Genomic DNA, 16,741 nt, shown 5'->3' on the forward strand with positions numbered 1-16,741 from the left:
GTTTAGACAGTCCATGCACAGATAGTCCTGTGGCGAGAAAGCAGCGTGGGATTGGAGTAGGGCCCAGTGCAGGCTGCAGGTGAGTCAGGCCAGATTTCCCAGTAAGCCCCACATTCCTTCACCCAACAACCCTGGAATGCCATACTCTTGCCGGGCCCATTTTCTCTGTGCTCAACTAAGGCATGGGGTCTGAGGCAGCCACAGTGAGCAGCAGGCACAGAGCAGGGTGAGGGCTTCCAAAGGGACGTCCTTTTGTCCCACAGGTCACAGTAACAAGCTGGCAACTGATTTGTGTGGTCCCATCTGAATCTCAGAGGAATTCCCAGCACAAAGTAAAAAGATGCTCTTAAGTGGAAAGAAAAATGGATCCGAAAATGTAATGCTGTGAACTAGTTTATAGTACAGGTAATATTAACTCTGATGTTTGCAGAAAACAAGTAGCTCATGACTTGGGTTACTAAAGTTGAATTTCATAAACATTTTTTTTCCTTGGGGGAATCTGAACTGTATAATATTAGCCTTCCTGCCAGTGATTTTCAGGCCTTCTCTAATGCTTACAGTGGTACTCAGAATACATTCTCTGCTAAGCCTGGAGGCAGCCCTGAGTCAGCTTTTCCCATTACCTGTATACCTAAGCCATTGAAGAGACATTATTCAGAAATGCCTCTGGAGGAGATGCTGCGGAACTCCTTCAATATTCTGGCCTTCTCCCCTGCCAAGAACTTTTTTCTTTAAGTTTAAATTAACTGACTTTTAACGTAAGCATTCACATCTGCTTTCTTTCCCTTTAGGTAGGAGCTGCTGTTTCATCCTTTGGGTGGGGCAAACTAGGACTCCTAAGTTAAAAAAATTATCCACAAAAACTTCATCACTCACTCTCAGAAGCTTGATGTTCTATGCTTGTCTCTAACCTTCACGTTGATTCTCCAGGATTTGAAGTCTATGAGCAATGAAGCCCATTAGCTAAATTCTTTTGGAAACCTGACAACCTCACACTGTGCAGTTGTTCCTGTGGGCACATCTGCTGCACAGTAGGGGAATGAAATTGGATGCAATCCTTTCCCCACCTCCTAACTTTACTATTTAAAATGGCACTGAGTTTTAGAAGTGGTAGGCGGTGGACAAGAAAGGGATCCTTATACTTTGGTCACTATCCTTGACATAGTCAAATGCTTCAGCTTTATGTTCATTTCCGAGTAAACACTTAAGCTTCTGAATCCAGAGAGCTACTTCTTAGAGTGGGACTCAAAAGACAAAGCACTAGTGATTTTTAACTCCCAAACCTAGCATGTGACATAGCTCCCTGGTACGTCCAGCAGCCCTGGCTCATGCACATAAACACTGACGGGGGGACCCATATTTCTTCTTGCTGACACTTAGTGTTTTCGTTTTCCCAGCAAAAACCCCCTCTGCACCCCAAAAATCAAACTTGCATGTGGAATGGTGATGTGTTGCCTATATCTCTATATAACCTTCCATAGGTCTGGCACACAGGAAGCTTTCAATAAATATTTTTTGGCTGGAAGGAATAAATGATTGAATTAATGAATTATGTAACTAGAATCTAGGCTTAGTAGATTTCTATAGGGGTATCAAAGAAAATACTGTTTTACAGGGTGGAGCTAAAAAGAGATTGGGAATTTTGGTACTTTCAACCACAGTACTCCAATACTTGCATGTTACCAGGCAATGCACCCTGGCCAGAAAATGACTTTGTTTGGAGCTATGCCCAACCCTGCTTCACAGGCCTCAAAGTTGGGACCAAGGGGAAGAGACCCTCACTGCTCTTCTTAGCTCCGTGAAGAGGTAACTATCACAGTGGGGTCCTGAGAATCCTGAGGATTCTCTTTCTTATAAAAGTTATTTATTGGGGGGGGGGCTCTTGGGTGGCTCAATGGGTTGAACATATGACTTCGGCTGAGGTCATGATCTCAGTTTGTGAGTTTGAACCTCACATTGGGCTGGCTGCTGTCAGCACAGAGTCTGCTTCCCATCTTCTGTCCCCCTGTCTCTGCCCCTCCCCCCACCCCTCCCCTGCCTGTGTGCTCTCTCACAAAAATAAATAAACATTTAAAAAAAGTTATTTGTTGGGATAATACTGTAAGATTCGAAGAATTAGGATCAGGGGATAACAGTCTTCATGTTGAAAACACAAACTTAAAGATGATCTCCATCATCAAGTGGCTTAAAGTATAGGAATTAGGCAGGTGGTAACATGGACAATGTGAAGATTGTTCCCAGTGTTATTCCGAACACTGATGCATAGTTTGGTTCTCAACAATGACGACGGCTCACCAATTTCTCAAGTGTTTGCTTTCCATGCATATTTTGTGTCATTCTAGTCTGTTTAACTCAAAAGATTTAATCCCACAAGATCACCTATAATTAGAGAGTGATGATGCATTCTTAGAAGACAAATATAGACACCACAGAGGTGATGCATCAGCAGTCTGAAAATAATTAATGCTTATCCTCACAAGGCCACCTACACCAAGACACTTGGGAATAGTTCACTACTGCCATAATGTCATAGAAGGATGGCAAAATCATTTTTCTTATCTGCAGAAGTAGGTCACAGCAGGAACATTTGGCAAAACGCACACACACACACATACACACACACACACACACACACCAAAACAGAGTGGACACGAATGGGTTTTGTGATACAATCTTTTAATTTTTCAACTCAGTGTAAGACTTGATCATTGGTTCGCTCTGCAGTCTCTAATCATCTCCCTATGTGCTAACAGGACCAGAATGAGGCTTTGAAATGCAGTATTTGCAAACATAGCAAAAGGCCCCATTTACCAGAAAGCTGCTTCTACACTGACAAGAGCTCAGGGATTTAAGACAGCCACTGATTTTGTTGTTGTTTTATTTCCAGTGACATGAAAATAAAACCTATCATCATAAATTAGCACATTTATCAGGAGTCTGAGCTAGGCAATATGTAGTCATGGTGGCTAGAGGTTACAGAATTTCCAGCAACCTTTTACACTCAGCATATGGCACATGTGGGGCAGCATTTTCTGTTGAGATGTCTATTTAAACTCAAAAGACAGACCCTGCAAAGCTGATCTGAGTTGTGTGCATTGCACCAGTGCTGTTGCTTTCTAAATAATGAATGCCTTTCCTAGTGACAATGAAGATGGCAGTAAAAAGGGGTGGACAGTAGTGGGAAGGGGGACCATGACATTCACATGGATGATTTTATAGTCTCAGGAAAGTCATCAGAGAGGCTTGAAACCCACACTCCCTCAGGCTTTGTCTTGTTATTGGTCAGAAAGACATGCAACATGATTCCTACACCGGAAGTTTTTTTTGGTCACTGCTGAGGCCCCGGACAATCAGGCACTTGGGTTCACAGACTGGCTGACACTGGACTTTCTTCTTGGGGAACAGATAAATCATTTCCAGGAAACCAGGCTCCTCTCCTAACTATGTGCTCTTATTGACCTATATTTTTAAAGAAATTTGTTCTGAAGTTGTGGTAAGAGCTAGAACCCATTCTTTGGCTCCAATTCAGAGATACTCATTTGGTGCAGTACTTCCTTCCTCTCTTCCCCCCAAATGTACTAAAAAGCTCTCCTCTGTCCTCTTTTTTTTTCTTTCCTTACTTTCTTCCTGCTCAGAGCAATCCTATTTCATTTTTCACAGAACATGATTTTCTGTGTTCACTTTATCATTTTTACTCCTTAGTGTCACTAATGACCTTCGAGCTTAGTTATTCTCTGCTTTCTCCTTCTGCATTTATCCTTCCCCATTTATTCCCCACCTCCCACCCCCAACTTTAGCACTGAAGGACAGCTGTACAATGAGTAAATTGTAAAGTTGTGTCACAGTTCCCCTAGGGACAATCTTCTGTGAGCTATTAAATTAGAAAATGGTTTAAAAAAAAAAAAAACAATGAAGGCTTTGTACAGAGCACGTGCAATCTTTACAATGTAAAATTAGTCCTTTTCCCAACAAAAGTGATGTAATACTTTACTTGTAACTGCACAAAAGGATTTAGGAAATAAAATATACAAAAAAACCTATCAAGAGCTTTAAAGAGTTAGGTGAAAAGTTGTATGATATTTTGCTCTTACAAGGTAGATAATAAAGCCATGCTGGTGTGGAATGCTGTAATTTTGCTTTCTGGATTCACTATCACAAACTCAGTTCATTTAAACATTGAAAAATGACTTGGTTTTTATTCATGCACACATCCATTTACTCATCTGTTCAACATATTCATTGGGTTCTTCCAATGTGCCAGACAGAGTAATAAAATCAAATCAAAATTAAAGAAACAACAAAAAATGATCTTTTTTTTGTCTGATGGTTATCTTCTATTTTGGACATACTGCTCAGTTCAAAGATTATCTCATAAATTGCATTTACCTGCAGAAAATGAGGAGGAACAGTAATAAACCTATCTGCAGGCAGATTCACTAAGGCAGATGTGGTTTCAGAACACTCTGTAAAACCCACGACTGTTTCACTAGTTATTAACTGGTAGCCCAGTGGGCATGTACCACAGTGTTGGGTTGGGGGGAGGATTCTGGGCTTGGATTCTTGCTCTGTGGTTTGCTGCTTGTGTGCCTTTTCTTAGTCCCTCTGAGCCTCGGTTTCTTTCTGTGCAGAAGAGAACTAGCTGCACCAGTCCCAAAGGGTGGATATAATGATTAAATGAAATAAAATCCACAAAGCTTCTATTATTGTGCCCATCTCAAAGTTGACGCTCAATATATTATAATTTTAGCGGTATCATTATCATGGCTGCCCAGGTTTACAGGCTCAGAGAAATGATCGCCTCAAACCAAGGAACTTTTCTTTCTCTCAGAAGTGGAATGATAAAGTTGATTTCAAGGAGACAAAGATTGAAAATTAATGTATCCCATGTACTAGCCCTGCCCATTTTCTCTTGAGTTCTGCTAGTTCCCTCACTGAAGCACCCACTTATTATCTCCATAAATGCCCCCTCCACCAAGTACCCCATTCACTGACCTTACCTGTCACCATTATCTTTTTCTCTTTCTAGCTTAAACTTGTTTAGAGATAGCTTAACACAGGAAAGTAGTTAGTCCCTTTACATGAGTCAAAGAAAGGGAAGATAAATCAATTTTCTTTTTGCTTAGGGATAGAAATGATGAAAATGTGAAGAAGAGAATAGTAAGGACATAGGGATAATCGACCCCCCAAAAAAGAGGGACTTAATGATCCAAGCCTAATAACAGAAACTGATGCTTGGTTGTAGAGAGGATTACTGATTTCATGTGTTCACCTCAATTTAGTTCACAGAATTATACAACGCTAGAGCTGGAAGAGATGCCAAAAATAGTCAAAGCCCATCTTTTTAGAGATAGAGAAACTGAGGCCCAGAGAAGTCTCAGAATTCTTGCTGAAGACAACCCAGCTAATCGCTAAAGAACTAGGACTAGAATCTAGCTTTTTCACATTTTCATTCCAAGAGAAATTTAAATTGACTAGGGTACAGAGCGTTTAGGTGGTTGATGTTACTTTGTCTTTGTTTGCTATTGTGTTTTTGTCTACAGTGAAAGAGATTCAGTCCGACTTTTAAAAGAGGTCTGGACCTGTGGGGATTTACATCATGTGCCTGGTGGTGGTGGTGGTGGAACCGTCCATAAATGCCCTGAAATGGCATGTAAAATTTTAAGTGGATGTCCATTTTTCTAGGAATAAAGTCTAAAGCTTTAACACAGTCTCATAAGTATCAGTGAGCAAAACAAAGTTAATTGCAGTGGGTTGGGTTGAGACAAGAGTAATAAGACCAGTGATTTCCAAGCCACTGCAGGCTGGGATGCTTCCAATGCAGACATGGAGGATGTGGTGTAGGGTGAAGCTAGCTGGCAGAGTGGACTCTGTGGTCCTACCTTGCCTTCCAGAAGGGAGGTTCTATTTTCTACATGCTTTCCACATTAGTGTTCCACTCAGTTTGCTAAAGGGAAGATTTCTGCTGCTTACAGTAGTGGGGGATGAAAGCCACTGTTTACCATATTCTATAAAATTTTAAGAAAGGTGTGGTCCTCTGCCCATCTAAGAAAAATAATTTTCAGCATTCTACCCAGAGCCCCTTCTCCTGACTATATCTGTTGTTCTGTATTTCTGTGTTTAAAATCAAGGTATCTCTTGTCTTCCCCTCATCTTCATGAATGCCTGCTGGTGGCAAGAAAATAAGGACCAGAAATTGAAAGTGGTTAGAAAAAAGAACCTGAATCCATCCTGTCTTAGAGGAAGTCAGAAAACAAAGAAGAAATCACTTTTTTTCTTTCCTGGCGTCTCACAGGATGATCTTCATCCCAAAGGCCTAGGTGCTGCCATACCTCGTATTAGAAACCCCGAGTGGACTGTCCACCTTTTTCTTTTTTTATAACCTGAGAAAAATTCTCCCCTCCATTTTTCTCAGATAATAAAGAGTTGAGGGCATATATTTAGAAGCAAGTAGTTTTAAGTTTTATAGAATGTTCGATAACTTGGGATGGGGAAAAATGAGAACTAGCAAAAAGCAATAAAGCTTAGAAAGCAATATATTTGGTCATTTTCACCCCAAATTAGAACTTCATGCCCCTAAGACACAAGCCTAAATAATGTTGTTTGTGTTGCATTAACCTTAAGCTATAATATGGCAAAAGTAGATTACAGGAAATCACAAAAAACAGTTATAACATTAGCAGAAGCTTGCAGGAGTATTTTGGCAAGCAATCACTCTTATAGATTCAGTTATAAACAACAGGATCACGGCCTGGGCCTGTGTGAGTTTAGACACAATTCTCATATAAATATATGACTTCAAAAATAAGTACCATAATGAAAAATGACTACCCCATAAGATATTTTATTTGAGGTTTGCTATTTCTCTTTTGTTTTTCACCCTTCACTTAACATATTTATGAAGGACAGGAGAGCCCTGGGGTTTGAGGGGTGGTGAGAGATCAGTTGGTTCAACTCTACCTCTCCTCTCTCCACAACTGTAACCATCTCTACTTGTCAGCATGGGCCTACTTGTCACTGAATAGCTGGGCCTATACCCAACAATTTTCTGGGTACTATAAATTATATTAATATAAAAGTATAAGATCATGTTCCTGTCTTCAAGAAATTTATCATCTCACTGGAAACCCTGGACATACAGTCATACTAAGTGGTGGCAGCCAGAGCAAGGAGTGATGAAAACACACATGTTAATCTTATTGCCTTCTTGTCATCCTTTACAGTTCCCAACATGAGGTGTATAACAGAGCTTGTTGAACTAGAGTAGCATAGATAATACAGTACTGGGCTGGGACATAAGGGGCCACATCTCTCATAGCAATAGAAGTAGATGTTTAAAATTAGAAATAGAAGGAATAGTCACAGGGATAAAAGTAACAACCATTTGGGGGGCCTGGTTGGCTCAATTGGTTGAGCATCCAACTGTTGGGTTTCAGCTTAGGTCATGATCTCACAGTTTGTGGGTTCGAGCCCCATGTCTGACTCTGTGCTGGTAGCTGCTTGGGATTCTCTCTCTCTCTCTCTGCCCCTCCCCTGCATGCACTGTCTCTGTCTCTCTCAAAATAAGTAAAAAAATTTTCTAAAAAAAAAAAAAAAAGGTAACAACTATTTATTTAGCATTTATTATATTCCAAGTACTCCTTAATATATCAACATCCATAAGGTAAACAATATAATTAATAAACAGATAAACAAACAGAGGCTCAGAGACATGTTTTGTCTGAGGTCCTAGAACCAGCACATGGAGCGGCTGAGCTTTCACATAGCATCTGTCTGATTTCTAAGACCATGCTGTGATCCTGATTCCTCAGTCCTTTTATTTCTGAGATTCCATAAATGTGTTAACACACCTATGATGATGCCTTCTTCAATTATGAAATATAGCAAAGCTCATAAAGTATGTAGTTATTTCTGCAGAAATTTTACTGACATCTGAGTATGTAATACTTTTCTACTTTTCATATTAATAGATCTTATGATGAGATAGAGAACCATAGCATATACCTTATTATTAGTTTCCAGAGATTCATATCAAAGGATGGTACGTTCAGAATAGATTCATAACTGGTAAATTGTTTAGCTATTTTATTTAGCTCTGATGAATGGAACATTGAGTTGAACTCAAGATATTTAAGCATTGGGATGGATGAATTCAGTGTTGGTGGGTGAAAGCAGATACAAATCCAATATATTTAATGATACCGTTATAAGAAAATGACTATAAACTAGTAACATCTATACACATTTCAAGTATAACTTTTAAATAGGAACAAATACAGTCGACTCAGCCTTCAGTCTGAGGAAAGTACACCTATTAAGGTCCCATCTGCTGCTTGAAGAAAGTCAGCTGAAGGTGCATGCACTTCTGGATGTGGCAACAGATTAATGTAATGCCTGGGTGTGTTCAGCCAGACCCCATAATGCCAACTTTATTTACTTTTAGATTATTATATTATAGACGGAACCTTCCACTTTATGTATCCAGCCTCTGGGACTTGCAGCATCCCAAAGGGGTCAGACACTACAGTTATTAAAAGCTGGTTTTGGGGTGCCTACATGGCTCAGTCAGTGAAGCGTCCGACGCTTGATTTCAGCTCAGTCATGATCTTGCGGTTCGTGAAATCGAGCCCCAGGTCGGGCTCTGCACTGACAGAGTGCTCTCTTGTGCACTCTCTCTCTCAAAATAAATAAATAAACATTACTTTTTAAAAAAAATGCTGGTTTCTGGGGTGCCTGGGTAGCTCAGTCGCTTAAGCATCTCACTTCTTGCAGTCTGTGAGTTTGAGCCCCGTATCAGGCTCTGTGCTAATAGCTCAGAGCCTGGAGCCTGCTTCAGATTCTGTGTCTTCCTCTCTCTCTGCCCCTCCCCTGCTCATGCTCTGTCTCTCTTTCTCAAAAATGAATAAACTTAAAAAAAAAATCTGGTTTCTACAGATTGAATGTGAAAATTAAGGCTGACTATAGAGAAGGGATACATGGGGCCACTTAGAGAACAAGGGAAAGGCTAAGGTTCTGCCTCAAAAATCCTGCATTAGCTTCCTTTTCTAAAGGATATCAAAGAAAATGACATTTCAAATGGAGAACTCTTTTCCAATTCTTATAAGGAAAAGAATTTCCACTTTCTCCTGAGAGATTACAGAAGCTCAACTGGGAAGAAAGGAGAAAGCAGAGGGCGATACTGGAGCAAATAGAGCAGCAGCAAAGGCAGGAAGAAAGGAAGTTAGCTTCCTTGCTTTGGCAACCGTTTTGTGTTTGTCTTTGAGACGTCCTTTAATTTCTGAAAATACAATGCTCAGTGGCCCTTCTCCTAGGGAAGTAAAAGGAAAGAGCAAGCAAATGACCTTTATTTCCTGAGCTTACTGTCACAGGAACCCTTCACAAATCTGAGCTTTCTATGCTATATATATGCACAATTTATGGTAAAGGTACAAGGTTTCTAAAGTCATTTGACAAATGAGAAAGTGATGGTAGCAGGTACCAAGAAACATACCTGAGCTGATTCAATGAAAAAGTTGAAAAGAAGACCAAAGCATTTTCCAGAACACATTCCTAGTTTAGCTTAGATAATTACAGTCCTGTGGGAACATATGGTTTGGTGTAAACAGGATGACTTAACGAGACATAAACTAGTGTATTTTCGTTGCTGCTAAGGATTCCTTTCCAAATAGGTTATAAGAGTGTTCACTCTTGTGTAAGAAAGGCAGAAAGACTCCAGTGAGTTTGAATACTGGCCTCCCTTACCTTTCTTTGAGGCTAGAGCTTTCAGAGGCAAGGAAGGGGGCCACCCACAAGGATATAGCTGACTTCCTGAGACGCAACTCAGGGGAGGGGGTGGGCTGCTAAGTTCCAGAGTGGTGGCTCTTTTTTTAGTGCCAGGCCTTAGAAGTAGCAGATCAGGAGGGCAGATGATTATAAGGATGTGAGGGGAGACCCGGAGCACAGGTCTCCATTACTAGCCTGGCATAGAGGGAGTCAAAATATCAGGGAAACTGCCCACTTTTGAATTGGCAAAGTGTTTTCCCAGATATCTTTTCCCTGATTTTCCTGGACTAATGGAGACTGGTTACTTTAGGGGAATAAAAACTTGGTTGAGAAAAACACATAGACATTGTTGTTTCAGTATTTATCCCCAAACTGGCAAACAGGAAACAGTGTCACACACGCAAAAGAAGGTTCACTGAAAACACCACTACCTGAGAAAACAGTACCTCAAATGCCACCACATGAAATTACTGTACTAAGAAAGTCACATTTTCCAAGTCTGATTCATAATATTAATGTTCAACTGGAAAAATATATGTAAATTTCCAAGAAACATTTCCATAGAGGGAAGTATACGTTAACATTATAACTGAATACCACACAGTTGGCTGAAGTTGAGAGAGAAGCGTTTTGGGATGAATCATGAAACAAAAGGTATCCATGTCTAGCAATTAATCTCTAAAGTCCTTGGCCAAAGTTTCTTTTCTCATCTAAGCTGACAAATGTGTTTTGGGATTTGATAGCCAGAAAAATCCTTGGGAGGTCTTTTAAGAGTAATTTTTCTTAGAGGAGGCAAAGTAGTAAAGAAGGCAAGGTGAATTGCCTTTAGTATATCTTTGACATGCTTATCTTTTTAATGAGGTAACACCACATTGATCTGCAACAATACAATTTAAATGGAAATTTAAGACATATTACACATTTTGCTGTCTTTCAAAATGCAATGCACCAAGCCTAAAAAGATTTCATCAAGCATAATTTAACCTTTTCTTGATGACCCAAGGTCAGTATTATAAATTACCTATTAGTTGTGTGATCTTGGGCAAATCACCTGAACTCTCTATGCTTCAGTGTCCTCATCTTTACTATGAGAATTATAGAACACATCTATCATACAGAATAGTGGTGTTGGATTAAATGAGATGATCCCTGCAAAAGCACTTAGCATAGAGCCCTTTATGCCATTAAGAGACCCAAAATGGTAGTTACTGCTTCTTTTTAATATATTTCTCTGCTCATGATTGTGACCTAGAAAACTAAGTTGACCCATGAGTTTAGCTTCTGAAGTTACCACTTAAAATTTCAAACTTATATTTCTCTTTTAGAAAAAAAAAAAAGATCTAACTCCCATTTCTTTCAATATGGTAGACTTGATGTCAGCAGCAGCCCTCTCAGTATGAAAGACTAAAAATGCTGAATAAATATTTTTAAAATCTTTAAGTACATAGTTGAATTGTCAGGAGAATAACCAAATCTTATGAGGTAGGAAAGAATTCTGAAATCCCTTGGTAAGCCTGGTCTGAAGAGAGGGTTTTCCCAGAGGATTCTGCTCATCCTTGAAGGTCTGGACTAGAGCATGAGCTTTTTAACCTGTGGAATGCTAGGGGTCTGAGGACACGCCTGTGGCCCTGTAAAATAAAAGCTTGGATCAGAAGCCTTTGGGATCCCTGCCCTTCCCCCACAGTAAATGAATTGGAAAAACAATCTGTCTTCCTGGGGCAGGAGGGTGGGGGGAAAGACACCTCTGAGAATTCCTTGTCACAAGCCTACTCTTAGGAACATCTGAGGATGGAATTCATACTATTTATGGGACCCCACAAACAATCCTCTCTGCAGGAATATACTTTCACCCCAGGCCTCAAAGAGCTCCCAGAGATAAATACCAAGGAGGAGCTCACAGTCACTACCACTTACCCACTTCGTGAGCACAACTTTCAAAATATTTCTGTGACTCAGTTTCCTCATGTAACAAATGTAAATGATAATAGTATTATTAAAAAAAATTTATAAAAAAACAAAACCACAAAAAAGCCAAATTTATTAATGCAATTTAAAAGATCTGAAAATTGGGGGCATTAGGGCTATGTCTAACTTTTTAAAGTGTGGTAATGGTATTATGGTTATTTTTATTTTTATTTTATTTTATTTTATTAAAAAAATTTTTTTAACATTTATTTATTTTTGAGACAGAGAGAGAGAGAGAGAGAGAGAGAGAGAGAGAGAATGAACAGGGAGGGTAGAGAAAGAGGGAGACACAGAATCCGAAACAGGCTCCAGGCTCTGAGTTGTCAGCACAGAGCCCGACGCAGGGCTTGAACCCATGGACCGCAAGATCATGACCTGAGCTGAAGTCGGACGCTTAACCGACTGAGCCACCCAGGCGCCCCATGGTTATTTTTAAACTGAGCTTTTAGATATACATATAAAATATTTATAGATGAAAAAATAGTACTTATAATGGGGACTCTTGAAAAGATTACAAGAATTACTATGTATAAAAGGGCTCAGAAGAGTGACTACCACAGAGTAAATATTCAATAAATATTAGCTATTATTAACTGATATGGGAAACAAATGAAGAGTGTAGGATTTGACTTTATAAACAACCTGATTCCGCTTTTGTAAATACAACTGCTCTCTTTCTCTCTTCAACTACCCTCCTCCCGCCCAAGCATGCCTGCAAAGAAAACACTGGAAGGAAACACACCAAAATGCTAACTCTGTAGGAGGGGAAATTTATTTTCCTTTTTAGACTTTTAAGTTTTAAAATTCCCAACCATCATTATATATTTGTTTTAAAATTAGAAAGAAATACTTTAGGGAAAAAAAAAGACTCCTGTTTCTTCTAGTTGAATCCTGGTACCCCCCAATGCTAGCGTGCTCATTTTCTTCACAGAGATCCAGTTTAGCCACATTTCCAGGTTAGCAGGTAAGATAAGAGAAAGATGTCTAAAGGAAAAAAAAAATATCAGAGGGAAAATTAGCAGGTTCCCACGTCATGAAGGAGAGAAATAGTTTCAATATTTCTGTGCAGAAAAACAGACTGGCTAGGTGGCATTCACAGTAAAAGCCAACAGAGGCTTGGGGGTAAGGAAGAGGAGGTTTTTATTCCCTAAGGTTTAACTTGCTTAGCTTCTGTGGTTACGGCCCACAAAGTCAAGATGCCCTATATGTATAAAGACAAGTATTTGAATGATAAGGACAAGCGACACAGTTAAGTCTGAAAACAAAGTCTAATTTAAAAATAAAATATATGATTTGAAGAAGGAATAATAAGCCAAAGTCACCTTTCTTGTAATTTAGATATATTTTAGTCTTTATGAATCAATCTACTGTAACAAAACTGTCCCTGGAGTGCTGTCATATTTCTGCTTGCCCAGCACCTTCTGAACACCCTTGAAATGTTCGAGGAATTTCTTTCTTTATTGGTCCTACTCTCCTAGGTCAGAGGCAGAAAACTGGTTTCCCCCGCCTTCCATGAAGCCAGGGCAGCATTGTGAGACCAGACTCCAAACGGATGCCCTGCTCAGCACTTAGCTTTGAAAGTAAGTAACTTGGAAGATGAAATATGGAGAATCCTGCGGTGACCATGGAGGGAAATGCCAGACAGAATTTCTGAGGGCAGCAGGGTAGGGTCACCTGGAAAAGTGACATAGTGACATTTTCCCCAAAACAACCTAGGTGGCACACTGTACTCTTCCTGGCTGCACATGTAACTAACTACCAGATAAATTCTGCTTTGCTCAAACCAGCCAGGGTGGAGTCTGTTGTTTCAAAGAAACAACCAAAAATTAGGAATGGTGACAAATGCAACCTCTAAAATGTAAGGAATAACAGTAGATGCCCCACAGAATTACAAAAACATTAGATAACTAGTACTTGACTGGTAGGTCCTTTGTTCCTACTAAGTAGAGACTAAATTCCCATTACAAGTGGGGGAAACTTTTCCCAGATCTCACACAACTTGTAAGTACATGGTACAACTGGTATCCAAATCTACATATTTCTGGCTCCAGAGTGTGAAATCTTAAAACTGACATGGACTTCTCCCCTGACACAACCCAACAGGGAATATAAAACAAAGATCTAATGACACTGCAAAAACACTTCCTGAAGAGGAAAATCCCAGTTGCTTTTACCCAAGCCCTTTTTCAGGATGATTTTCAGTTCACTTTACTGTGGCTTCTAAACTGAAACACAGAAATGGAATGGAATCCACGTGAAAAGTGAGTAAGAATGCAAAATTTGGTTAGATGTTAAAAGGGATCCTGGGAATCACACATAGGAATGACTTTCTTTTTAAATCCAATTCCTATCATTCACTAAAAACAAAACAAGACTACAAACCTCTCAGGGACATCTGAGAACATTATTAATGATGTTACATGTATCATAAAAAGCAGAGGAACAGGAAATAATATGAATTTTTAAAAATACAGTTCAACTATATCCTGATTTTTGTAATCAGCTCTATATTGCAAATTGCCACTTCATCATGATAAATTTGCAAATGTATTGGGAAGCTTAAAAAGATCTTTCAACACCTGTTTTAGGGAGACCAACCACCTTATATTAGCCCCTCTACACATTTAGAAAACAAGATTCATTTACCAAGTCTGCTTAAATCTTAAAACATGAATGCATTCAGTGATAATTTTATTTTGCAGAGTAGAAAAAAGCACACGGGAGCTTCTAAATGTTGGCTCTCATTATACTTCCAATTATTTCAATTATTTCAGATTATGCATAAGGCAATTTCCCCTTTGACAAAATGCTGGATAAAGATATCCAAGGGAATCTAAATAGCAGCAGTCTTTGTACATATGGTAAATTATGTTCTTGGGGGGAACAAAAAGCTGTAAGTTAGGTGATGTAATATGAACTTGCTTTTCTTATGGAAACACTATTGCAACAAAGCCTTGCATATTTAAACCTAGTCCAAATTTTATATATAATGACTATAAACATCTCATTTAATCAACTGTTCTGCATTATTTCAAACATAATTCCAAAAAACCAAAATGGCAACCAAAATAATAAAACTATGTCTACTATGGTTCCTGCTTGATTTTATGATAAAATCAGAGGAAAGGGGAGCCTGGGTGGCTCACACAGTTAAGTGTCTGACTTTGGCTCAGGTCATGATCCCGCGGTTCATGGGTTCGAGCCCGGCATCAGGCTCTGTGCTGACGGCTCAGAGCCTGGAGCCTGTTTCAGATTCTGTCTCCCTCTCTCTCTGCCCCTCCCCTGCTCATGCTCGCTCGCTCTCTCTCTCTCTCTCTCTCTCTCTCTCTCTCTGAAAAATAAAATAAAAACATAAAAATCAGAGTATGAAGAAATGGCATGATCAGAACCACAGAAATAACAAATCTTTCTTTAGGTAAATATAAGATGTCCATTTAGCCTACAAAGGATTTCTTACTTCATAGGAATGAGTGGCTTTTCAATAGCCATGTTTGTCCTGCATGACCTTGGGCCCTAATCACATCTGATAGAGATAAACTCTCATAAAATGGAACTGTCTGTCTCATCATAGAACTAAGACTTTTGGGAAAAAAGGGTCACTTAACTGCTTTTTGAGAAAATACCATTTTTACTAAGCTCTTTTATAATTAAAGACTTAGATACGGGCTTTCTAAAACAAACAATATTTCCAGTTTTCTTTAAATTTTTTTTTTTTAGTTCTAAATGTTTATTTATTTTCAGAGGGAGACAGAGAACATGAGCAGGGGAAGGTCAAAGACAGAGAGAGATAAAGAGAGAGAGAGAGACAGAGAGAGAATGAATCCCAAGAAGGCTCCGTGCAGAGCTGGACATGGGGCTGGATCCCATGAACCATGAGATCATGACCTGAGTCACAATGAAGAGTCGATGCTTAACCAACTAAGCCACTCAGGCGCCCCACCAATCTTCTTAAGATTCCAGCTCCTCAACACCACTAACTATTCTTTGAACACTGACAGTATCTCAAGTGTTTCAACACTAGAATCTTTAAAAAGATGAAGATAACAACATTTACTTCTTCAGCATTTTCCATCCATCCTTCCAACCTTCAGAATGTGAATTCACACCACCAACAAGCCTCAAGGCTTTGAAATAAATGGTAGCCAAACTGAAAGACAATTAATTATGGTGTATATATGAAAAGTTTCCAACTCTATGTCAATTATCTTACTCTATGTCATGTTATCTTACATATTATGGTAATAAAGTAAACTACACTCAGTCTGATGCCTTCTTGATTTGTATCCAGCTCCCTCCTGGCCCCAACTGTCAAATGGAGTCTGGCCATCCTCTAACACCTCTCTTCTCTAATTGGCACCCAGTATGTTCCCTTTCTTAAGGCTCTAAGGATAAGCCTTGGTCTAGTCTCCCATCTTGTGTAGAACATGTTTATTTTATTTTTTTGGTTTGCCATGTAATATTTTTAAACTATTTTATTTTGAAATAATTTTAGAGAAAAGTTGTCCCAAAAAGTACAGAGCATACCCATGTGCACCTTACCCAGCTTCTCCTAATATTAACATCTTATATAACCACAGAAAAATCATCAAAACCAGGAAATTAATAGTTGTGCAATATGATTAAGTAAACTACAGATCTTATTCAAATTTCGCCAGTTTTCACTATCATTTCTCATTTGTTATATTTACATTCCGAATCAGTTTGGGGTTTATTATTATGTACAGTGTGACATATGGATCTTTTTCCAAATAGCTACCTGATTGTTCACAGCAGCATTATTCAGAAAAGTCAAAAAATAGAAACAACCAAATATCCATTAACTGATAAATGGATAAATAAAATCTGATATATCCATACAATGGATTATTATCCAGCAACAAAGAAGAATGAAGCACTGATAGATGTTACAACGTGGATAAACCATGAAAACTATGCTAACTCAAGCCAGTTATAAAAGACGAGTCATCATTTTTTAAAAACTCTGTAATTTCAATTTGTATGTCCCCTTTCACCTAGG

The 16,741-nt window shown here is 39.1% G+C and overlaps 1 protein-coding gene across 8 annotated transcripts in view; it reads right to left on the minus strand.

Moving 5' to 3' along the window:
* UBE3D (ubiquitin protein ligase E3D) overlaps positions 1-16,741 on the minus strand; it is a 240,776-nt gene that overhangs the window by 112,358 nt on the left and 111,677 nt on the right. Inside the window, exon 10 of one of the 8 annotated variants that reach the window (XM_047858821.1) lies at positions 12,567-12,708. The exons of the other annotated variants lie outside the window; for them this stretch is intronic. Within the exon in view, the coding sequence (XP_047714777.1) occupies positions 12,682-12,708 (27 nt within the window). The 3' untranslated portion in view covers positions 12,567-12,681. Of the gene's footprint in view, positions 1-12,566; positions 12,709-16,741 lie in introns of those variants that run through there. 8 annotated transcript variants of the gene reach the window in all.

This window comes from Prionailurus viverrinus, chromosome B2 (assembly GCF_022837055.1).
Source record: "Prionailurus viverrinus isolate Anna chromosome B2, UM_Priviv_1.0, whole genome shotgun sequence".
Classification (NCBI taxonomy): domain Eukaryota; kingdom Metazoa; phylum Chordata; class Mammalia; order Carnivora; family Felidae; genus Prionailurus; species Prionailurus viverrinus.